At 44.8% G+C, this 25,231-nt stretch overlaps 1 protein-coding gene across 4 annotated transcripts; it reads left to right on the forward strand.

The window, feature by feature from the left end:
- Positions 1-2,278: 2,278 nt before the first annotated feature.
- On the forward strand, positions 2,279-25,054 carry ZNF45 (zinc finger protein 45). Of its 4 annotated transcripts, none has more exons than XM_070224600.1 (11): positions 2,279-2,357; positions 2,991-3,161; positions 4,243-4,456; positions 4,933-5,014; positions 7,407-7,593; positions 11,889-12,045; positions 12,135-12,204; positions 13,404-13,450; positions 15,870-15,996; positions 17,125-17,220; positions 20,581-25,054. In XM_070224600.1, exons 8-11 carry the CDS (start codon positions 13,436-13,438, stop codon positions 22,407-22,409), a joined length of 2,067 nt encoding a protein of 688 aa, XP_070080701.1. In that variant the 5' UTR covers positions 2,279-2,357; positions 2,991-3,161; positions 4,243-4,456; positions 4,933-5,014; positions 7,407-7,593; positions 11,889-12,045; positions 12,135-12,204; positions 13,404-13,435; the 3' UTR covers positions 22,410-25,054. The 4 variants fall into 4 exon arrangements, with proteins under 4 accessions (XP_070080701.1, XP_070080700.1, XP_023505621.1 ...); XM_070224599.1 differs by having other exon boundaries at positions 4,430-4,547; positions 4,933-5,018; positions 17,101-17,220; XM_023649853.2 differs by lacking the exons at positions 2,991-3,161; positions 4,243-4,456; positions 7,407-7,593 and having other exon boundaries at positions 2,287-2,357; positions 17,101-17,220.
- The last annotated feature ends 177 nt before the right edge of the window (positions 25,055-25,231 follow it).

Raw genomic sequence — 25,231 nt, forward strand, 5'->3', positions numbered from 1 at the left:
ACACAAATTAGATTTGTGTTACATTCCTCAAGAAGCAAATTTTTGTAAGTCATTTTTGTGTCCCTTAATAGCTCAAGTATTGCTTTTTTTCTAAAGCCAAATTTGTCCAATATTTCTACTGTTATTCAAAAAGTATAGAAGTAAATTGATGCTTGAGATGATATTAACTTTGTCCACTAAGATTTTAATTTTCTTCTGCCAGATTCCTGAGGGAATTAGCAACAGAGGATCACCATAATACAATTTCAGGGACAATTTGAGGGTCTATTTCAGTATTAGAAGTAATTTTCAGATGTAGACCTTTTGACTTGTTTTTGTTTGGGGGGGGGCGGGGCAATATGGGGCAGGAAATCACATGATCAATGGTTCCTATCATTTAAGCCACTGACTTAAGAAAAATATTTGTGGTCATCTCTCTTTGTTTCCCTACACAGAGAGACTACTTATCCTGGATTTGAGATGGCCTCAATTGGACATTGTCTGCCAGAGTCCAGCCCCAGCGGAGTCCAGGTTCCTGAGGGAGAGACGGAGTCAGCGAAGTGAAAGGAGGGGATGTGAGACTTGAGTTAGTGCAATCAAGTCCGCTTTACTGAGTTTTCAGGATCGCTTATATATTTTTCAAAGAGAGTGAAAAGACAGTTCTTACAGGTGTTCTCGTGAGATAAAGAGGCACAGAACAGATGCGTAACAGTTTTTGCACGTATTATCTTTTTGAAGTACAGAAGTTAACGACTAGCTTCTCTTAGAAAAATAACCTCAGCAATTATTTATTATTTATTGCTTTTTGGAGAAAACTTCTATAACATTTTAACAGAAAGCAAGTCAAGAATAATATATAGATACTTCTTGATCATCCAATTAACCAGCAAACTTGGAAGGACGATGCATATATATATTTAGACAAAGAACTGGAGGAAGAAGGAAATATTAACCAGATGGAGGCTACGAACCTAATTCGACATCTTATCTGGGCAGGATTCCTTTCTGATGGTCTCAAAAGGGACTGTGTGCTCCTCCATTAATTAACTGCATCAAACGAAATTAGCTCTCAGAAAATTATCTTGAAAGTTACCTGCACGTGGTCACATTCTTTTACTATATTTAATTCTCCCGGGAGGTAGTGCCTCCCAAGCAGCCACCCAAAGGAGTGAAAACTGGCGGTTAAGAAAGTAAAAGGAATGAAGGGCAATTAGAAGCAGCACAGGTTTCAGAACTATGTGAGGGGCCGGCCGGTTATTCTTCACCAAGGGGCGACCCTGCACCCCTCGGCGTTAATCGGATGGACCCTGTCAAACAGCCGATCAAATGATGTAGCCACGGCTCCCGGCAGTTGTTCAAATATTTATAGCTCCTCCTTTGTAGTCTACTTCTGCTCCCGTTTAAAAAAATTTTCATAATGAAACTAGAAACACATTTCGTTTCTGTCTAGGATAAAAGTGGATAGCTTCGCTTTCTGTATTTTTTTGTCAGCTTCATGACTTGAGCCCTCACTTCACTCTCTTCTCCTTACTGAATAATCAAGGATTTCTTAGTTTTAACTGCTTTGCTGAATTTTAAGACACTTTCACAGATTCCTGATAAGAGCAAGAGTAAATGATGTCGTTCCTTGATTTGAACTCGAAGAAGAAAAGTTTTCAAGATAGTATATGGGGTGGATCCTGTTCCATACTACACTATTTTCTCCAATTCTTTGTCAATGCAAGAAAACTAGGGTGAAGGCAAAGCGGAGAATTTTGCTGCTTTTGTTTCATGGTTCTTGGACACACGTGAATCCAGGCCCAAGTAATAAAGAAGGCTTGCCTGGCGCAGCCCGTCTTTTTACGATCTCTACTTCTGGCTCACATACGCCACTCCTTTACAATTATTTTCCAATTTTTTTCCTATTTCCAACTTCCGTCACGTGTAAAAGGGAACAATGAAACAAAGAAAACGCAAGCCCACTTTTACAAGCAACCCATGGTTTCTTTCATTTCAAAATGAAAATTGCAGGCTGGCGGGAAACTCAACCCTACAGAGAATTCTGGAACGTGTAGTCCAGACGCTTCTCGTGATTGGGGCACTTCCGCTCCGGGAAAGCGCGAACGCATTAGATGTTCAGCTAAGGAAACAGGAGACGATAACCGAGCGCTCCGTACGTTTCGACGCATTTCGGGAAGAATACAAGCCCGCTTCTCTGGTGGATTCTGGGAAATTCTATTCAGGCCGCGGGATGGGACAGGCACTTCCGCCCAAGGGGGCGGGGCCGCGGGGCTTGTTCCTCTCGGGCATGCTGGGAAGTGTAGTCCCGGAGCCCCGCGAAGTCGGAGGCGCTTCCGCTGCAGGAGGTTGAGCTCGCGGCCTTCGTTTCTCCCGGGGAGGTGAGTGAGCCCGGGCACCCCGCCGCCTTTTTTAACTTTTCTGCCCTGGTCGTGGCATCGGTCGGGCCCGGCGCTCGGTCTCGGGGAAGGAAAGCGGCGGCCAGCGGCAGCGGGCGGGGTTGAGGGGCGGGGGCAGCCGCTTGCCTTCCCCTCCCCGGAGCCTCCGCGTTGGGGGCGGTTCGCGAGTCCCGGGGTTGGAGGCGGACGGGGATCGGGCAGCGTCGGAGGGTCTCCCGGCTTCTCCGCTGCCTGGCCCGCCTTCCCCGACACTTTCCACTTGCTCTGTCACTTCCTAGCGGTAGAACGTTGAGTGAGAGCTTAATCGTGCTGTGCCTCAGTTTCCCTTTCTGTAAAAGGGTCTGTTAGGAGTACCTACCTTATACATTGGTTGGGGAAATAATGGTATAGGACAAGTGAAATGTTTAGAACAGCTCAGGCGTGTGGCAAAGATGTTAGCTGTTAATATTGATACTATTATAGTAATCAGAAAAGCTTCCGTTTCTCTGGAAGCTCCTCGCAGTGCCACTGGCTCTTCCTTCCCATCCCTGCGGGAAAGAAGGCTGTGCTGGGCTACCTCTGACCTCTCTTGAAAGAGAGTGCGTCACTCACAGATAGCCTCTGTGGTTTTTCCAGGACCACGGACACGATCGTGGTCTCTGCAGCCTCTTCTCCTCCCCCTGCCCTGTCTTCGGAAAGAGGGCTGCAGAGAGGAGGGGGGAGCCCCGCCGCCCAGGACTCTGCATTCGTCTTCCGTGTCTGCTCCGAGTGGTGGAAGAAACACTAGCAAATGTTTCTGCTACAAAGGTGTCCAGTTATTGTTCAGTAATTGGGAAGATACGTAGAACGTGTACAGGGCAGGAGTAATAGTCATAATAGTTAAACCTTGAGTGCTGAGTATCAGTTTAAGGGCTTTATAAAAATTAGCGCGTTCACCTTCACAAGGCCCTGTGAAGTGAATACTGTTATCACCTCTATTTTACAGGCGACAACATGGAGACAGGGAGCCAGGGAGCGTAAAGTACTTATCCTGCAGTCACCGTGCTAGGAAGAGCAGGCGGACTCGAGTCTAGGGCTTGTGTTCCTTAGGTCTTTGGTGTCACAGTTTAAACATCCCCAAATTGGAGTTAGGAGACAAAATAGGAAAACAATATTCAGCCATAGGAACCTGGCTGCGGAGGATCATTTGGGATCAAGTTATGGAGGTAGGCTGGAATATTATTGTAGAAGATTTTGAAAGCAGGGTTCGTGAGTTTGGACTTCTTTATAAAATTTTGAGGGGCCGCCCGGTGGTGCAGCAGTTAAGTTCGCACGCTCCGCTTTGGTGGCCTGGGGTTCGCTGGTTTGGATCCCGGGTGCGGACCTACACAGCACTTGGCAAGCCGTGCTGTGGCAGGCGTCCCACATAAAATAGAGGAAGATGGGCACGGATGTTAGCTTGGGACCAGTCTTCCTCAGCAAAAAGAGGATTGGTGGCAGGTGTTAGCTCAGGGCTAATCCTCCTAAAAAAAATTTTTTTTTTGAAAACATTCTCACTTAATTTTATTTCAAACAATATTTATAGTTCATATTCTGATTATAGAAGAAATGCAAGTTCATTGTAGAGAGTTCAGAAAATATAGAAATACATAAAATAAAAACATGAATTAACCATAATACTAGGATAGGATATAGATAATTATTAACATTTTAATGCCTTTTTGTTTAGCAATTGCTAAATCTTTATCTATGTTTTATGAAATTGTTATCAGACTATTCGTAGTTACTCCCTAACTCTTTACTTTGGAAATTTCCAAACACATCCAAAGTATAGTGTCATGAATTCCTACGTAACAATCACTCCACTACAATCTTTGCTAATCGTGTTGCTTTTTTTCTCTCACTGCAGACACATTCTTCCCCCTGAGTTTTTTAAAGCAAACTCTGATGTTGACCCAGCAGACTTAAAAATTAGCTGTCATCCGTGGTTTATCCATGAGGACCAGGAGAGGCGAGATTGTGTTAGTTCCCTAGGGCCATTGTAACAAAAACCACAGACCGAGGGTCTTCAACAATGGGAATATGTTTTCTCACAGTTCTGGAGCCAGAAGTCCGAGATCAAGGTGTTGGCAGGTTTGGTTTCTTCGAAGTCTCCCTCCTTGGCTTCTAGACGGCTTCCTTCCTATGCTCTCACGTGGTCTTTCCGCTGTGTGTGTACGTGCCCCCGCCGTCCCTCTCTGTGTCCACATTTCCTCTTACCGGCACACCAGTTAGATCGATGTAGGGTCCACACTAACAACCTCGTTTTAACTTAATCACCTCTTTAAAGGCCCCATCTCCCAATACGGTCACATTCTGAGGTGCTGGGGAGTTAGGGCCTGAACATATGGGTTTGGGGGGGGGGGGTCATAATTCAGCCCATAACAGAGAGATTAACAGCAACTCTGGTTTCACTCTTGGCGACCAGGAGAATGTAGCTTGCGTGAGAAGGTTAGAAAGAGCTGCAGTTAGAGAAGGAGGATGCTGACTTTTTTTGGCTCCTTTGGAGTCACCCTTGCCACTGGCATGGAACCCTGGGTTCTTCTCTCTCTCCTCTTAGGCTTTGGGGCCCGCTGCTTCATGGACCTTGTCGTCTTCTCCTCGGAGCGCTCAGCACGAGGTCGGCCGAGGGAAGTTACTCAGTGAGTAAGTGTGATTCGTGTAGCTGTTCAAAAGGGTGTGACAGCCTGGGAGTAGAGAACAAAATAGAAATACTGTCCGTGTCCGTCTTCCTTGTCTTTTATCTCGCTTGCTTTCAGTGGGCTGTAGAATCCAGCAGCTTTTTCAGAGAATTCCAAAGTTGAGGTATCATTATGCCTCATATTGTCATGATCTAAAACAAATCCCCTTAGAAACAATTCAGCGTTAGTGCTCAATTTTTTGTTTCTTGGTTGGGGATCATAATGGGGATGTGAGAATAGCTGACATTTGTTGGGCACCTCTCATGACTCAGAATTTCCGATGCTTTCTGTCTGCTAACTCATTTATTTTTTCATAACAATGCTATTATTCTCATTTTTAAAGTGAAGAAACAGGCGCAGACAATTGAATAAATGACCTGGTGGCACCGTCAGCCAGGGGCAGAGCCGGGATCAAACCTCAGCAGTTAGATTTGAAACGTAGCTCTAGCACCCTGGCTGGATAACCTTGGGCAAGTTACTTGACTTCTCTGTGCCTCAATTTTCTTGCCTGTCAAGTAGGGATAATAATGTCAATACCTACCTCCTGAAGTTTTTGTGAAGATCAAAAGAGATATGATACGTAAAGTGCTTGAAACTGTGCCTGACACATAGTCAGTCTTCTCTGTGATGCAGACCAGAGTTGTCCTTTATCTGTTACAGGTGAGTATGCAACATGGGAAATGCACCAAGTTGTTGAAAGAACAAAAGGATATTTTAAGGTGTTCCCCGCCCCCTTCAGCTTTTGATACTTCGCTTCTATTATACACTTGAACCAAAATGAATAGTTTCTGGGGCTAGCCCTGTGGCACAGTGGTTAAGTTTGCATGTGCTGCTTCGTTGGTCTGGGGTTCGCCAGTTCAGATCACCCGTGTGGACCTACGCACCGCTTAGCAAGCCATGCTGTGGCACGCGTCCCACGTATAAAGTAGAGGAAGATGGGCACGGATGTTAGCACAGGGCCAGTCTTCCTCGGCAAAAAGAGGAGGATTGGTGGTGGATGTTAGCTCAGGGCTAATCTTCCTCAAAAAAGAAATGAAAAGAATAGTTTCTGTAATAACCATTGTTTAAACTTACAGCTAACACTAATTTGCTGTCTTTTGAACCTAGAGAGTCCCTGGGGGATAATTAGATGGTCTCTATGCACTATCCAATATGGTAGCCATTAGCCACGTGTGACTCCTAAGTGCTTGAAATGTGGCCAGTGCTAATTGAGATGTGCTGTAAGTGTGAGCGACACAACAGATTTCAAAGACTTAGTATGAAAAAAAGAATGTAAAATATCGCAGTAATATTTACATTGATTGAAGTAGGAGTGATAATAATTTGGATACATTGGGTTAAATGAAATGTTGTTACAATTAAACTCACTTGCTTCTTTTTACATTGTTTAATGTGGCTACTAGAAACATGTAAATTGCCCATATGTCCTCCTGTGGGACAGCCCTGGTCTAAACAGAAGCCTCCCTTTTTACTCTAAGAATTTGCTTCCAGGCGTTTACAAGTCGTTCTTCCCTCTTAGACCTCCAACAGCCTCTCATGATGGAGAGACGCATGGAGTTGGTATCAAGAGGCCTGACCAGGGGCTGCCCCCGTGGCCGAGTGGTTAAGTTCGCGCGCTCCGCTGCAGGCGGCCCAGTGTTTCATTGGTTCGAATCCTGGGCGCGGACATGGCACTGCTCATCAAACCACGCTGAGGCAGCATCCCACATGCCACAACTAGAAGGACCCACAACGAAGAATATACAACTATGTCCTGGGGGGCTTTGGGGAGAAAAAGGAAGAAAATAAAAAAAATCTAAAAAAAAAAAAAAAGAGGTCTGACCAGCCCTGCCCCTGGCTTCCCGGGTGTCCTTGGGTAGTTCAGTTAACTCCTTGAGAGGCAGAATGGAATAACGTAGTGGTTCTCAAACTTTGGTCATATCAGAATTGCCTAGGGAACTTGGTGAAAAGTTCCAGGCATTTTATTATATCAGTGAGTCTGGGCTTCTGTATGTGTTTTTTTGTTTGTTTGTTTGGGGTTTGTTTTTTTGTTTGTTTGTTTGGTGAGGAAGATTGGCTCTGAGGCAACGTCTGTTGCCAGTCTTCCTCTTTTTGCTTGAGGAAAACTGTCCCTGAGCTAACATCTATGCCACTCTTCCTCTATTTTGTATGTGGGACACCGCCACAGTGTGGCTTGATGAATGGTATGTAAGTCCACACCTGGGATCCGATTCCAAGAACCCCTGGCCGCTGAAGCAGAGCACATGAACTTAACCACTTTGCCACCGGGCCAGACCCTGGGCTTCTGTGTTCTTTGTCAGCTCTCTGGGCGATTCTGGTTCTGTTCTGATCACGTCTTATTCACCCTATTTAGGAAGGAGGAGCCCCTGTCCTAAATAGTATGAGATGGCTGAACACATGACACCCAACACTGGACAGACGAGAGTGGCAGTAATCTCTTAGTCTCACACGTACTCACAGCCTGTGGGAGGAGAACACTGTACGCCGTGGAGGGCCATCTGGGGATGCATTCAGGAATAGAAGAACCAGCAGGGGCCATGGTAGGTGGGCTGTGGAGTGACAAGAGGGTAGGGTGACCCTTGGTTCCCGCAGGAGGACGTGATTGGTTTGCATGAATAATTTCGCAGGCTGGAGGGAGCTGGACCCTCTTGGGTTAAGGACCGAGTTGGGTGCGGCTGGACCAGCTGATAGGGTGAGTTGTGGCGGATCTTAATTTATAAAGGTGACCGAGTGACAACATAGAGAGGCTAATGCCTTTGAGAAAGAAGACTTTTAATACTTAACGGTTACCCAGAAATGAGAGGCACAGCATGCCGCGCAGGGTCACACGAAGCCGGTCACACGAAGCCTGTCACATGCAGGGGTCAGGAAGCAGAGAGAGAGGAATGGGGACTATGTCTTTATGACCACAGTGGCAGGAAGTAGCTGGATGGAGGCATCCCGTATTGACTCCTGAGAACAGGCAGGTCGGGGTCAGTAGAGGGGGAGTTATATTATGACTCTCATGTGCCCTCAAAAGCGGGCTTGCAGGGAAGTTGTAATTAACTTTGCTCAATCGTCTGGCCCCGTGATTCAACAGACCTATGGAGAAATTAGGAATAACGTGTCTAATAGCCGATACGGAATCTGAAAATGTGGTTAATACATAGGGAACTAGCTCGGTGGGGAGTCCTTCCCCCAGGGGCAGGGCTGTATCTGGAGAGAGCAGAGGATCTCATGAACTCATGTCTAGGCCTTTGAGGCCTGGTGAGGCTGGAAGATGTCAAGGCAGCATGTGGAATTTCAGGCCTTCCCATACAGATGCACACAGTTTGAGAACCACTGCATGCTGGTCAAGTTATGGGCCCAGGGGTCAGATGGCCTGGGTTCATTGCCTAGTGCAGTGTGCCGACTGGACAGTGAAATCATGGCGGTCGGAGGAGTGTAAAAACGCAGATGTCAGCAACCCACATCCACAGATTCTGATTAATTAGTTGTGGATTGAGGAAGAGCATTTTTTTTAAGTTTCCCTGTGCTGCCAGAGTTGAGAACCACTGTGCTTGTAGGTAAGGCTCTGGGTCAAAATCTTGCCTCTTCTGTTGGCCTCTGGTTAATCATGAACCAGGTTACTTAACTTCTCTGTGCCTCAATTTTCTTGCCTGTAAAATGGGGATAGTCATCGTCTCCATCTTTGGAGTTGTTAGGAAGATGACTTGAGATGGTACATGCAAAGCTTTCATGCCTTGGTAGCTAGTAAGTGAGCTGCCATCAATATCAGCTGCTGTAATTATTATTGGGAGTATTTTATGGCTGAGGCTGCCTTGTGGGTAAAATTAGGTACTGAGAGTTGATCTTGGTACTCCCTCTGATCTTAACAAACCTTGGTTCTCATCCCATTTGTTAGGATCAGAGAGAAAGAGAAGCTTGCAATTCGTGTTTACTTTCTTTAATTTTTTTTGCCCTTAGGCAGAGGTTAACCTGTTGGAGTAAGTGGAAAAGTTAGAGGTGAACACCTGGAGTCCTTAGTCCGTCTGAAAATATCCAGAGGGCTGTTTTTGACTGATGCTCCTCAAATGGTGACCCAGGGACCAGGTGACCAACAGCATCAACATTACCTGGAATGTTGTTAGAAATGTAGATTCTCCGTCTGCATCCTTGGTCTTCTGATTTAGAATTTTTGGGGGGTGAAATATAGGCACCTGCATCTTCACAGAGTCCCCAGTCGATTCATGGAACATTAAAATTTGAGAGGCACTTGGAGAGAGAACGGAGTCGTGGCTTTTTAACAAAAAATATTTTCTGTTCCTCGCTGGCTAAGTTACACATCATTCAGGTATCAGAGATGTGCATGGCTCCCTCTCCCCTGGTGCAGGTCTTGCTCAAAGGTAAGAGAATCCTTCCGGGACAAAAACTTAGTCTGTAACAGCCTTCCTTCCGTCTCTTCTCCTCCTTTACCCTGCCTTCTTGTTCTCAGAAGCATCCCTCATTACGTTACTGGCTTGGTACTGCCCTTGTACTCATCGTAGCATCAGCTCCGTGAGATCCAGGTCTTTGCCTGCTTTGCTCGCTGTTGTCTCTCTCACGTTGAGGATCCTTTGCTGGCACAGAGTAGGCTGTCAATACTTCTCTGTCGACTGAATGATCAAGGTGGTGAATACGAGGCCCTGATCCACGTGGTGTGTCCGTCAGCCTTCATTACAGCGGCCATTCTGCAGATCTTGGTTGAGTTCCTCCCAAGAGCTTGCCACAGCATCCCAGGGGTCGGGAACACGGCAGGAAACAGGACTCCCTGTGGGCCAGATGTGATGCGTATAAATAAGCAAAATACCTAGCAGGATGTTCCAGAGGGATGTGTGCTAAAGAGGAAAGAATTAAGCACGGATGGAGGATAGGAAGTGTTGGAATGTGATTAGGAGAGTGGAATTTTCTATAGGGTGGCCGGGGAGGAGCTGTCTGAGGAGGTGACATTTGAATAAAGAGGGGAATGCTGCTTGGTGTGGCCCTCCTAACAGGCTCTCTGGCCCCAGCCTCTTCCCCCTCAAGTCTCCCGTCTGCTGGGAGAGTAATCTCTTTCCCTCCTTCCTCTCCCTTCCTGCAGTCCTTGGCTGCCCTCCCGCTGACTTACAGGTAGAACTGGGCCTTGCCCATCATCATGGTTTGAATCCTGCCGTCCTGCCCCTCTTTTTCTGCCGCTCATTTGTCTTCACTCAGGTGAGAACTCTCGCTCTCCTGCGGCTTTCCAGTGATTGCCTCTCTTTGGCTGATAGAACTCGGCCGCCCTCCAGGGCTGGGATCAAGCCGTGTTGATGTAGGAGCCGCTCCAACCAAGCGTGGGCCTCGGAGCCCGTACCTTGTGCTTCGAGAAAAGCCCGTCCCCTCTCTGCTACTTAGTAATGTGTGGCCTGATTGTCAATTTCCTAATCACTAGGCTGTGAGCAACTGGAGATGGGGCAGTTGTATCTCTCTTAGTAAGATTCCCCTAAGTGTTCACTGAGTGAAGAAACTCATGTATTTAATGAAGAATTAATAAATGAGCCTGTCTGGTACTAACTGTGCCAGCAGTGAAATAGTCGTCACTCTCAACATTTCGATGGACACATTCTGTGGCTTTGGTGACAGGAGTCCATGTAGGCACAGACTTTGAAGAGCAGAGAGCATCTTCCGAAGAGGGTACTTTGAAAAATCCAGAGGCTCTTTTCCTTCCGAAGATGACCTTGATTTTGCCCAAGGACAGCAAATATTGTGAAAGACCTAGAGGGAAAACTTGGAAATAAAACCCTTGCTCTCCTCCCAAATCCTCCCAACTGGGGTCCGCCTCAGAATTTTACAACCCAGAGAGACCTTAGACCCGCGCGTCTCGGCTGCCCGCGTGCTTCTGCCGGAGGGTGGCCTCGTTCCTCCGGCCACTGACACTGGCTGCCGGGAGTCTGCAGAGTAGTTACTGGCGTACAGGCACTGCTTTAGGTGCTTGGCATATAAAGGTGTAGGGGTATCAATCACAAGACGGACAGCTGACTTACTAATCGTCCGGTTCCCCGGAGGTGATGGAAGGATCTCCCTGCAAAGCTCTCTTACTGAGCGGACGTTGCTGGGCAAATACGGAGTCAGAACAAAGCGAATGACAAATTCCAGGGGCATTTCTTCTAAGATTGGGACCTTCTGCATTGCCCTTTTCCATCCCAGGGTTCTTCTGTCTGAAGTCAGATGACTAATAATAATGAACTAGTAAATCAGTCAAACAATAATTAACCAGCTCATTATAATCTCTTAACTTGGGTGTTTTACTCTCGATTTCATCCTCCCCACGATCAGAATCATACCCTGAGAGCCACAGGGGATAACTTGTAGTAGGCCACTGTGTGTGGTGGGGGCGGGTCCTTCACTGCGCAGGGGCTCTTAGCTGGAGGGGTCAGTGGTTTCTGGAATCCAGCCCGTGCTCTGCTTATCAGGCCACCCCAAGGAAGGGGCTCCTTGACTATCTCAGGTACGGCGGCCGGATGCGTAACTTGTATTGAATGCTTAAGCGGCCCAGCACTGTTCTGGATGTTTTTAGTCACCTAGACTGACTCACCTTCCAGTGAGCTTTTATGAGGTTATTATTATTGTTGTTGTTCTTATTATCCCCAATTTATAGATTGGACATTGAGGCACAAAGTACCACCAAGTTGGAGACGCCAGCATTTGAATACCGGTGGTCTGATTTCAGAGCGTGCACCCTCATAATTCTGTTCTCTTCTCCCTCAAGCAGATCCTTTGGCGTCTTCTCCCGGTTTCTCTGTGTCTTTAATCCCAGCTCCTAAGCTCTCATTTCTCTGTCCATGAGACCTGACTCCCATCTGCTTGTTTTTGTCTTTAGAAGCAGTAGAGAGACAAGATCTAGAATACTGCCTCTGACGGGAGGGCTGCCTTCAGGTTCCTGCCTCTTGACCTCACCAAGCCTCAGCTTGCTCATCTGTTAAATGGGAACAGCATTGTCGTCATCATGAGTTATTGAGAAGTTCCTAAAATGCCAGGTACGTGCCAAGGGCATCGCATAAATTAGCACATTCCTTCCCCACAATCATCCTCTGACTAGCATTCTGTTTTTGACTCCTTGTTATAGCTGAGGATAGGCACAGAGGTGTAGACCGGACCAGGGTCACACGACTGGTGCAGCAGTAGCATCTTTAAAGGTACGTAGGAGTTAATGAATGCCAAGTGCTTCACAAGGTCCCTAGAATGTTCTAAGTGCTTATTTAATGTTAAACATTGCCATTTTTGTTGTTTTTATCGTTACTATGATGACTATACTTGTTAATTTAAATGACATACCGATTACCTAGCTTATGGTTAAATAAATCTTGCAGAGTCACAGGTTTTTATTAATTTCTCTTCGTCTCCATGATAGTGTCTTTTTGAGGCCCTACTGTGAACAAGTAAATTTGGAAAGATTTTATATCTTTTAAGAAACAGTCATCCATATAGTCAAATTCATAGAGAGGGAAGGAATAATAGTTATGAGGAGCTGAGGGGAGGGGCACTGGAGAGGTCGTGTTTAATGGGGACAGGGTTTCAGTTTGGGATGGTGAAAAAGTTCTGGAGAGGGGTAGCGGTGATGGTTGGCCAACAATATGAATGCACTGAATGAACTGAACACCTAAAAAGGGTTAAAATACATAAATTCTGTTATGTATATTTTACACAGAAAAAAACCAGTCATCCTTGTAATCTTAAATGTAAAGGCATCAAATTAAGAATGACAAACCAAGAGAGAATAAGAGATATTTCAGAGGTTAAGGGTGATTTTCATATGACAGAGCAACAGCGTCTGAAGTTTCCATTGATAGAAACCATTTATGAGGACGTGTTTTATGGTGCTGAATATTACCTGCTTTTCTACTGCTGCTGAGACATAACACACTCTGAAAGTGTTCTTTGGTCTTTCTGCCTATTCCTTTAATCCTCACAACAGGCCTGTGAGATGGGCATTGTTAATCCCTCCATTTTACACATGAGAGAATCGAGGCACAGAGATATTAATCATTTGTCCAGTATTTCACAGCCAGTGAGTAGCAGTGCCGTGGGCCTAGGCATTTGGCCCCAGAGATTACTCTCTCAAACCGGCTCCTTTGCTCTCAATTTCTACCCTCCCTAGAATCAGAATCATACCAAGCGCTACGTGAACTTGTTTCAGGCCACTGTGTGTGGTTGCGCAGGGCCTTTCGGCTGGAGGGGCCAGTGCTCTCTGGAATCCAGCCCCTGCCGTGCTCGTCAGGCCACCCCGAGGAAGGGGCACGGATGCTGTTTCACGTAAAGCAGCCATATAGGTTAGCGACACCCTTGGCCAGACTCTGACGGCTCTTTTCTTCATCCCCTGTTGTGCCTTCCCTAGGCTCAGCCCTTCCCCAGAAGGAGGAGGACAAAATGACCAAGTTCAAGGTGAGTGGGGCTTGCCTTTCTGCATTTTAAATTGTCCTCTCATTTTCAATGATTAGACGTCCTGTTTCTTGGATTAAAGAGAACAGTAGGCATTCAGAAACCTCTTAGGCGCCAGATGATCTCTACTTTTCATTTTAGTGTAGTTTCATTTTTGTTATTTTATCACCTTTTATAATTCCACAAATTAGAAAAAGTCAATAGCGGTGAAAAAAACAACTCCCACTTTACCACTATTTTCCTTGCAAAACAACTTTTCATTTTCCTACGTTCTTTTCCTCATATGCATTCGTAACTGTATGTTTGTAATCATTGCTTAGTTAAAATTCTCAAATTGTGTCTTTTCTAATTAATATTATATCCCCTATATTTTTTTATTTATTTTTTTTATTAATGTTATGATAGATTACAACCTTGTGAGATTTCAGTTGTACATTATTGTTAGTCATGTTGTGGGTACACCTCTTCCCCCTTTGTGCCCGCCCCCCACCCCCCCTTTTCCCTGGTAACCCATCAGATCTCCTTGTCAATATGTTAACTTCCACCTGTGAGTGGAGTCATATAGAGTTCGTCTTTCTCTGACTGGCTTATTTCGCTTAACATAATACCCTCGAGGTCCATCCACGTTGCTGAGAATGTATATCCCCTATATTTTTAATGGCAACATCACGCTTGTGTATGTGTCTCAAACTTTTCCCCATTTCTGGATATTTGGGTAGTGCAGAATTTTTACTGTCTGAAAGAACATTGTAATAACAGTTTTCCTAAAGTAACCATTTTCCTCAAAAGGGAATTGGGAAGAGTTCACCATTCTTTGTTGTTAACGTTTTCGGAACTTGAAATTGACAAAGTCCATTTGCTCTGCGGCCCCCTGGGTGTTTCATATGTAGAATATTCAGATATGGCATGGTGCCTGGGTCTAGCGGCTGCTTCACACGGATGAAATATTATTAGATATTTTCACATTAGAAAGCTAGACTGTTTCTTACCCGTATGTGCGTCGTATCATGTCCATGTTTTATTTACTGATTTATATTTGTCACTCGTGTTAATTTATTTTATCAGAGTAATCATGTACTTAATTTAGAAAGTCCAGCAGTACAAGAGGACTTGCCAGATACTTTTCTTTTCTTACTGCTTTTAGTCTCAGACCAACCTTATGAGGCAGTCTTTAGTCTTCTCTGCGTTTTAATTACAGAGTAAGAGATTCTAGAATTTCAGAAAACTGTCTAAGTTCATGCAGGAAACGAAAGATTCAGCTGATCCAAAAAGACTCCTAGGATGTTGGCTTAGATAAAGAGAGCGAGGGAAGGGAACAGAGTTCTCCTGTCGGGGACCTCGTCCATCGTCTGTGGTGCCTAGTTGTCCTGCTCGGTAGTAGACACCACAGATGATACCGCCTCTGCCCGGTGAGTCTTCAGTGGCCCCTTCCTCTCTGTGGACTCGGTTGCTCATTTAGGGCCCCGGGAGGTGCAGGGCTCCAGTGATGAACACAGTCTTCATATGGGAAGTTGAGACAATACTCTACACCACTGATCCTTAGTCATGAGCGATTTTGGCCCCAGGTAACGTCTGGAAACTTCTTTGGTGTCACACCTTGAGGGATGCTACTGGTATCTAGCGTGTGGAAGCCAGGGCTGCTGCTCAGCATCCTGCAGTGCACAGGACAGCCCCCGCGAGATAAGGATCTCGCCCAAAGTGTCAGTAGTGCCAAGGATGAGAAACCATGCTGTACATGAAGCTATACGAGAGCAAAAGCAAAATATGGGTGAAAATATTTATCATGTATATGCTAAAAAACAAAAGCTAAAAATCTCTAATAGAAATTTTCCAGTCCTTATATAAAACCCTGGTTAGAGTATGAGCAAAGAACATTAACGGAGAAGGTACTGAAGAAGAAATAAAGATGGCCAGTAAATATATGCAAATATGATGAGCTTATTATCAAATAAGTAGAAATGATCAAAATAAGTTGTTTTTTTACTGATCAGATGACCTGAGATTTAAAAGCATTGGTTATATTCAGTGTTGTGTGTGGTATGGAGAATCGAGAATGCTTATATCCTTCTGGGGGAGGGCTAACCTGGTGAAAAACTTGAGAAGATCCGCCTCTGTACCTAATAATTTTGCAGTTGCGCATTCTTTGACATTGCAATCTTCACATCTTACGACTTATCCTAAGAAAACAGTTAGGGAGCTAATATCTGTGTAAAAAAGTCGTTTTTTTCAGCATTTATTATGAAAGAAATCTAAAACATAATATACATTATTTGGGATGTTTAACTGTGTTGTAGTAAAATTGGCTCCAGTCTCTTAGAATCTGGAGCCACTTGGTACACCTCCTGTCCCCGTTTCTCAGTGCTTCCCTTCTTCCAGGGGACCTTTGTTGGAAGATTGAGGTTATGTATGCTTGGTGTTGCAGGAGCCGGTGACCTTCGAGGACGTGGCTGTGGTCTTCACGGAGGAGGAGCTGGGGCTGCTGGACGCCACCCAGAGGCAGCTGTACCGGGACGTGATGCTGGAGAACTTCAGGAACCTGCTCTCAGTGGGTGAGGACAGGCGCCGTGTGACTGGACGTCGGCCCCCTGCGGGGTGTGTGTGTCCTTGGGTGCGCGGGGCTTTGGAGCTCTTGACCTGGTTTCCAGTTTTCTAATCAGCATGGAACACAGATGGCATTTTTCTGGTCTTTGCCTCCCAACCTGAAGTGTGTTTTGTAAATGAGCTGTTGATTGACTGCATGGCTGCTATATGTTTTTGGCCTTTCTCAAATTGTTGTTGTCTCCAATTAGTGGGTCATGACCTACATTTAGGGAATTGTGCCAGCACTTTTTTTTTTTGGCGAGGAAGATTGGCCCTGAGCTAACATTTGTTGCAGATGTTCCCCTTTTAGCTTGAGGAAGATTGTCACTGAGCTAACATCGGTGCCAATCTTCCTCTATTTTATGTGGGACACCGCCAAAGAATGGCTTAATGAGCGGTGCTAGGTCCACGCCCGAGATCCGAACCTGCAAACCTCAGGCAACCAAAGTGGAGCACATGAACTTAACCAGTGTGCCACCAGGCCAGCTCCGTGCCAGCATTTTTTAATGAAATAAGATAGTGTAGAGGGGCCAGCCCCATGGCCGAGTGGCTGAGTTCACCTGCTCCACTTTGGTGGCCCAGGATTTTGCAGGTTCGGATCCTGGGTGTGGACGTGACACTGCTCATCAAGCCATGCTGAGGCGGCGTCCCACGTAGCAGAACCCGAAGGACCTACAACTAGAATATACGACTACGTACTGGGGGCTTTGGGGAGAAGAAAAGAGAGATTAACAACTAGTGTCAGCTCAGGTGCCAATCTTTAAAAAATAAATAAATAAGTAAATAAAATAGGGTAGAAAATATCAGAGGCCTTGGCAGTAATGGCACATTGCAGCAAGACTATGGCCTGTTGCCAAAGGATAGTGTGAGAAGTGATGGAGAGGATGGGATGAAAATAAACGTTTTTTTCCAGTAATTTATGCTTATGCCTGCATATCCTGGAGTTTTGCATACAATGTGTTTCCTCTGATGGCTCATAATTAACAGTTTGGAAAACACCCATTTTGATGTCCTGAGGATGATGCAGAGAGCTACAGTCGTTAGTCATTTTGCCTCTAATGTATTCATTTTAGATGTTGGTCCCCGGCTTTTCACAGGGCATCAGTCCGTCACACCAGATGGAATACCCCGGTTAGAGAGAGAAGAAAAGCTTTGGCTGGTAAAGACAGCAGCCCAGAGCCAGAGCTCCTCAGGTGAGAGCCGTGTGACTCCAAGTCTGTCCAGCCTCCTGTCCCCTCCGCAGTGGTGACTCTGGTCCACGTCGGGGCCTCGTCTGCGGATGCCGCAGCAGCCCCTGGCTCCTCCCCGCCTTCGCCTTTGCTCTTTTCCAGTCCCTTCTCCACTCGAAGTGGTTCTTTGGAGTGTTTGTCAGGTCTTGTCGCTCCTCTGCTCAAAACCTCTAGTCGCTTCTTTTCTCATTCAGAGTAAAATGCAAGTACTTAAAGTAGCTTCTAATGTCCACATGGCTGCTGCTCCTTTGTCCCCCATCCGTCTGTGGACACGACCTTCCACTCTCCCCCCCGTCAGTCTGTTCCACCCAATTTTGCCTCTTTGCTATGCCAAGCGTGCTCCCGCTCATCACCGTGTGCCGGTTCTTTCTGTCAGTGCTCTTTGCTCTGTCATCCTCTTGGCCCTCCCTTACTTAATGTAGGCCTCTTCTCAAACGTAGCACCGTAAGAGGGCCTCCCATGACCACTCTGTTCCTAATACCTCCTTCTTCCTCCACTTTCTTTCCCTTCCTTGTCTTACTTGGTGTCTAAGCAGTGACCCCCACTTACCAGATTAACGTATATTTTTGTTTATCTCACTATATTCCCCTTGGAATATAATCTCAACAGAGGAGAAATTCTGTTCTCTTTATTGCTGTATCCTCAGTGTATAGAAAAGACTTGGCAGAGGGCAGGCGTGCTATAAACATTTGTTGAATGAATGAATGAGTTAATAATGGTTCTGTGGACTTTTTTCCATCAGTCGTGGACATACTTAAAGGGTGGTAATCAAAAATGTGTGATGTTAGGGCTGGCCCCATGGCTGAGTGGTTAAGTTCGCATGTTCTTCTTCAGTGGCCCAGGGTTCGCAGGTTCGGATCCTGGGTACAGACCTATACCCCACTTATCAAGCTGTGCTGTGGTGGCCTCCCACATAGAGGAACTAGAATGACTTACAACTAGGATATACACGTATGGACTGGGGCTTTGGGGAGAAAAAAAGAAAGAGGAAGATTGGCAAGAGATGTTAGCTCAGGGCCAGTCTTCCTCACCACAAAAGTATACCTTGAAAAAAAAGAGTTTGATGGAGGCATAGTCTAGAACAGTGTTTTCCCCCCAACGAGTGTCCAATTTTAATTTATCAGATGCTTGTGAATGTATGTAGATATTTGTCCATTAAACCACATCTAATGACAGCTTAGCTTTGCACTTGCAACCAAATTGATTATCATTTTCCCCATGGCTTTCCTGCAGCCTTTAATAGTGAATCATAGTGTTTTGGTAAAGAGCTACTTTTTAGAATGAAGATTCTAATAGTCATGTTATACACATATACCTTTACTGCTTAAAAGCACCTGTAAAATTTTTTGTTCCTGTTAATGCTTGTCACAAGCTACTAAATTTATTTCAAACTCACTGAATCCCGGTCTTCGGCTTGAAAGACAGTGGTGTGGTCCATATAGGAAAATCTAGCAATTTGAGTCTGTTCTCCCAGACAGTGTTATTCCTGAGGTTTTAAATATTGAGTCCTACTTGAAAAAGCAAAAGTTGACACACACAGAAAGGAAGTACAAAAATTGAAGAAGCAGTTGATGCCTAGACCCTATGGCCACTTTTAGGCCTTATCTTTGCCCCCCCCCCAATGATTTTTGCCATCATTTTATGATCAGCGTGATTTTCGCATCAGCAGCATCTGCTTAGTTTAGCCCTGTGTCTGGTGTAGCCTTTCAACTTCCTAGCAAAGTTGCTGTTTCCACTCCTTTTCCTATTAGGGGTAACTTACTTGAAAAAGCTCTCTTACTTGTGTGACATGGCTCAAACTCTCACAAAGAAGTGAAACTAGGATTCATATATCCATTCAACATATATTTATTTGCTTTTTTTTGGGGAGTGGGGGAGGGTGGTGAGGAAGATTGGCACTGAGCCAACATCTGTTGCCAATCTTCCTCTTTTTTTTTTTTCTCTCCCTGAAGCCCCAGGACATAGTTGTATATCCTTGTTGCAAGTCATTCTAGTTCCTCCAGGTGGGATGCCACCACAGCGTGGCTTGATAGTGTGTAGGTCTGCGCCCAGGATCTGAACCAGCGAACCCCAGACTACTGAAGCAGAGCCTGCAAACTTAACCACTCGGCCACGGGGCCGGCCGCCAGTCAACATATATTTATTGAACACTGATGTGGCAGGCATTCTGGGAGTGGTGATAAAGCAGTGAACAATATAAAATGCCTGTCCTTGTAGATACTGCTTTCATGTGGGAAGAGACATAAAAAAGATGAAGGACATATACAGTATGTCAGACGGTAGTATGTGCTAGGTGAAAACAACACAGGGTAAGGTGAGTGGAGATGGCCAGAGCTGTAGAGTGGATAGGGAGAATTTGCTGTGTGATATTGGGTGATAAAAGGCCTCACTGATAAGGTGTTAGTTGAAGAGAGCCCTGAAAAGAACTAAGTCACAAGTTCTGTGGCTAATTGGTGGGACAGAGTTCCAAGGAGAACATAATTCTTCCTGTCCAGCGTTGACTTTGAGAATCAATGCTATGCCCTATTCATTTCCTCCTCACAAGTTCTCGCTCTGTTATAAAAGGTGAGCTTCTGATTTTTTACTTGTTTCCCCCTGGAGGTTATAGGAACTTTACTTGCTGTGGGGTTTTAGAGTAATGTGTGTTCTTACCCTAAACCTCTTCCCCCAGTTGTCCTCCTGAAGGATATTTTCCAGCAGGGTGTGAAGGACCACTCTGCTCACACTGTGAGCTTTAGGAATTTAGGTGATAAGGTGTTTTCTCCCAAACATGTGTCTTTCCAACCAGTCTAATGCCACAAGGGCTCCTGAAATTGGAGTAAACCTCCAGGGAAATAATTCAAAGTGAAGATTTGCAGCATTGCCTGGGGATGTCTTCTGATAATCTCTCTGTAAGGGTTTTACTAGACGTTTTGAGCATTTTGGTGAGATGTGCGTGCAGCGGGCAGAAGGATGTAGAACTATTTGTGAGACGCCTGCTGCAGCCAAAGAAGAAGGGCTTTTGGTAAAGTACAGCTTCGTCTTTGTAAAGGTTCCCTAGGAAGTATTTTTCTTGCTCTGCAGCCACCAAATTTCTAACTGGCAGCTCACTTATGAAGTTTAGTGTGGTTCTGAATGGATCTCGGTAATGTGTAGTAAATGAGAGCCCGGTGGTCTGCTTCTTGGTTTCTGGAGGCAAGTCAACCAGAGAACATGATACATGATGATAAAGAATAATGGAACCTCTTCCTGGTTAAATAAAGCCTCTGCACCTAAGTTTATAACCTTGACATTTCTGAACAAAGCATTCACGTGCCCTATCTCCAAATTCTCTTATTCTTTTAGGAGACAAGAATCTGAATGACATGGAGACCCTTCAAGAAGTTGGATCGAGGAGCCTGCCCCATGAAGAGCTTTTCCACTCACAGATCTGGCACCAGGTTATGAAAGAGTTAACCAGATGTCGAGACTCCATAGTAAATATTCAAGGAACTGGGTCTCACTTGGAAAAACAACATGGTGCACCCTCTAAATATGAGAAATTTGGTAAAGGCTTCAATCGGAGTTCACATCTTCAAGTTCACTGCAGAGTCCAAACTGGAGAAAAACCCTACAAACAAGAGGAGTGCGAGAAAGGTTTCATTCGGGGCTCTCCTCTTCAAATTAACCCAACAGCCCATGCAGGAGAGAAACCCTATAAATGTGACAAATGTGAAAACGCCTTCCGTCGGTTTTCGAGTCTTCAAGCCCATCAGAGAGTCCACAGTAGAGAGAGATCGTCCACATGTGATACGTCATGGAAGGGTTTCAGTCAGAAGTCATTTCTTCGTCGTCATCAGAGAGTCCCCACTGGAGAGGATCCACACGAATTTGAGGAGTGTGGGAGGAATGTCCGGAAAAACTCTCATTGTCAGGCTCCTGTGATAGTCCACTCATTAGAGAAACCCTATAAATGTGGGGAGTGTGGGCTGGCCTTCAGTCAGCGCTCGTATCTTCAAGTCCATCAGAGAGTCCACACAGGAAAGAAACCTTATCAGTGTGAAGAGTGTGGGAAGGGCTTCAGTTGGCGTTCACGACTTCAGGCTCATCAGCGGATCCACACCGGAGAGAAACCCTACAAGTGCGATGCATGTGGCAAGGGTTTCAGTTACAGCTCACATCTTAACATTCACTGTAGAATCCACACAGGAGAGAAACCTTATAAATGTGAGGAGTGTGGGAAAGGCTTCAGTGTGGGTTCCCACCTTCAAGCCCATCAGATAAGCCACACTGGAGAGAAACCGTACAAATGTGAGGAGTGTGGGAAGGGCTTCTGTCGAGCCTCAAATCTTCTGGACCATCAGAGAGGCCACACTGGTGAGAAACCATATCAGTGTGATGCATGTGGGAAGGGCTTCAGTCGTAGCTCAGATTTTAACATCCATTTTCGAGTCCACACGGGAGAGAAACCCTATAAATGTGAGGAGTGTGGGAAGGGCTTCAGTCAGGCCTCCAATCTCCTGGCCCATCAAAGAGGCCACACTGGAGAAAAACCATATAAATGCGGTACCTGTGGGAAGGGCTTCAGTCGGAGTTCAGATCTTAACGTTCATTGTAGGATCCACACAGGAGAGAAACCCTATAAATGTGAGAAGTGTGGGAAGGCCTTCAGCCAGTTCTCAAGTCTTCAGGTGCATCAGAGAGTCCACACTGGAGAGAAACCATATCAGTGTGCAGAGTGTGGGAAAGGCTTCAGCGTGGGTTCACAGCTTCAGGCCCATCAGAGGTGCCATACTGGAGAGAAGCCGTACCAGTGTGAGGAATGTGGGAAGGGCTTCTGTCGGGCCTCAAATTTTCTGGCGCATCGTGGAGTCCACACAGGAGAGAAGCCATACCGATGTGATGTGTGTGGTAAGCGCTTCAGGCAGAGATCATACCTTCAAGCCCACCAGAGGGTCCACACTGGAGAGAAGCCATATAAATGTGAAGAGTGTGGGAAGGTCTTCAGTTGGAGCTCATACCTGCAAGCCCATCAGAGAGTCCACACTGGAGAAAAACCCTACAAATGTGAGGAGTGTGGGAAGGGCTTCAGTTGGAGCTCAAGTCTTATAATTCATCAGAGAGTCCATGTTGATGATGAGGGTGACAAGGACTTAGCCTCATCAGAGAATTCATACAGGAAAGAAGCTCTATAAAATTGTGTGTTTTCATACCTCAATGGGTGCTGAAATAGTCCAATTATCAGAGCTATCATAGCAGACAAAATATTTGTTCCATAAGAGTCACCCAGAGCTTGACATGTCATGGTGGTTGGTTGACCACACAGCAGAGAAGCCTCATGAGAGTGGAGATGAGGAGTTCATTGAGAGCCTTGACATTTAGCAGATGTTACACAGAAGAAGGATGCATCTGATCTGGAGTTAACCAAAAGTACTAAGATGGGAATGCCCAAATTGATTCCACCAGCGTCTCAGCTCCAAGAGCATGGGGACTTTCTTGACTGTCAAATCTACTCTGCCTTTTCAGTGCCTAACACAGTGTAGGTCTTCAGTAATTGTCAAATGAATACAAGGGAGAACAGTCATCGTAGGAATTTTTATTCAGTTCATCTCTGAAAATTGTATAAAATTGTACTTAGAAGAGGAATTCTACCAGCCTTGCAAGGCATTTCTGTTAGACCACATGGGCTCATTTTCCCAACCATGCAGTTTCTGTGAACTAGTGATTATCAAACTCAAATTTGTAGCGCGTTACTGGGTCCAGAAATAATTCAGCAAGTTGTGACCAGGAGTTTTCTATGCTAAAAATTGAGGTATAATTCGCATGCAGTAACATGCATAAATCTCAAGTTTACAGCTTCATGAATTTTGACAAATGCACACACCTGTGTAGTCATTGCCAAGATCAATGTGTACAATATTTCTATTAAAGCAGAATGTTTCCGTGTGCCTGTTTCTAGTCAGTCCACCTCTAGTGGCAATAAGTACCATGATTTCTACACCACAGATAGTTAGGTCTCTTCTGGAGTTTCATACGGGTTCAGTGTATACTCTTGTGTCTGGATTCTTTTGATCAAATATATCATCATCTCAATAGATGCAAAGAAAACATAGGACACGATTCAACATCCATTCATGATAAAAATTCTTCAGTGAGATAAAAGGCATCTGTGAAAAGCCAACAAGCTAACCTTTCTTTTTAAATGATTAGGGAATAGGGGCTGGCCCGGTGGTGCAGTGATTAAGTTTGCACATTCTGCTTCGGTGACCTGCGGTTCGCCGGTTTGGATCCCAGGCGTGGACATGGCACCGCTTGGCAAGCCATGCTGTGGTAGGCATCCCATGTATAAAGTAGAGGAAGATGGGCATGAATGTTAGCTCAGGGCCAGTCTTCCTCAGCAAAATGAGGAGGATTGGCAGCAGATGTTAGCTCAGGGCTAATCTTCCTCAAAAAAAAAGTTATTTGGGAATAATTTATATACAGTAAAATCTACTCTTTGGTACCATTCTGTGTTTTGGCAAATGCTGTCGTTATTACCACCACCACAATCAAGAAACTTAATGGTTCCAGCACCCTTGCCCTGAAAGTCCTCTACCCTTTTGTAGCCAACCCATCGCACCTCCTCCCCCCTGCCTTGGCCACCACCGACCTGTTTCCTCTCTGTATATTTACCTTTTCCAGAATGTCATGTATATGGAATCATAGAGTATGTAATCTTTGGAGTCTGACTTCTTGCACTTAATGCTTCTGAGACTTCATCCATCTTGATGTATGTATCAGCAGTCATTCCTTTTATTGCTGAGTGGCATTCTGTTGGATGGATGCCATAAATGGATTCATTTATCCATTTATGATTTGAGGGATATTTGGGTTTCCAGTTTTTAGCAATTATGAAGAAAGCAGCTATGAACATTCACATACAGGTTTGTACGTCAACATATGTTTTCTTAGTAAATATTTAGGACTGGGATTGCTGGCTTGTATGGTAAGACTATGCTTCATGAAAAACAAAAACTTCTCTAAAATGGATATACCATTTTGCATTCCCACCATCAATGCATATCAGGGTTTTGTTTTGTTTTTAGCATTTCAATAGGTTTATAGTGGTGTCTCATTTTGGCTTTAATTTACATTTCCATAATGACTGTGTTGAGCGTCTTTATAAATGTTTGCTATCCATGTACCTATTGTTTTTGGGTAAAGTATTTCCTTGTTCTTGAGTTTTTAGAGTTCTTTATGTGTTCTGGATACATGTCCTTTGTCAGTCATGTGTTTTGCAAATATTTTATCCCTGTGTGTGGTTTGTGTTTTTATTAACAATGTTTTTCACAGATGGGGCTTTTTTGATTTTTGATGAAGTTCACTTTGGGTCTTCCATGGATTGTGTTTTTGGTTTCAGATATAAGAACTCTGCCTAAACCAAGGTCACAAAGATTTTCCTCCTCTTTTTTAATGTAAAAATTTTATGGTTTCAGGTTTTATATTTAGGTCTATGATCCATGTGAGTTAATCTTTATAAAGTGTGAGGTTAAGGTCCATTTTTTTTGCATATGAATATCCAATTAACTCTGTTCAACGTTGAATTTCTGTTGCCCCTTTGTGAAAAGCCCTTTGCAAATATCTGTGTGGGTCTTTTTATGGCCTCTGTTTGTTTCCATTGGTCTGTGTGTTTTATCATCTTTCCAGCGTGTAGCTTTATATAATGTCTTGAAATCAGATAGTATGAGTCTTCTGACTCCATTCTTCTTTTTCAAAATTATTTTGGCTATTCTAATTTGTTTGCTTTTCCATAATTTTTCAAATCAACTTTGTGGTTTTTAAAAATAAACACTTGCTCAGACTTTTGTTGGGATTGCATTGAATATATGTGGACGAGTTTGAGGAGAATTGACAGCTAACCAGTGTTGACTATTCTCAACCATTGACAATGGTATATCTGCTTATTAGGACTCCTTTTATTTCTTTCATCAGTTATTTGTAATTTTCAGCATATAAGTCCTGCACGTATTTTATTAGA

Source organism: Equus caballus, chromosome 10 (assembly GCF_041296265.1).
Source record: "Equus caballus isolate H_3958 breed thoroughbred chromosome 10, TB-T2T, whole genome shotgun sequence".
In the NCBI taxonomy this organism is placed as follows: Eukaryota; Metazoa; Chordata; class Mammalia; order Perissodactyla; family Equidae; genus Equus; species Equus caballus.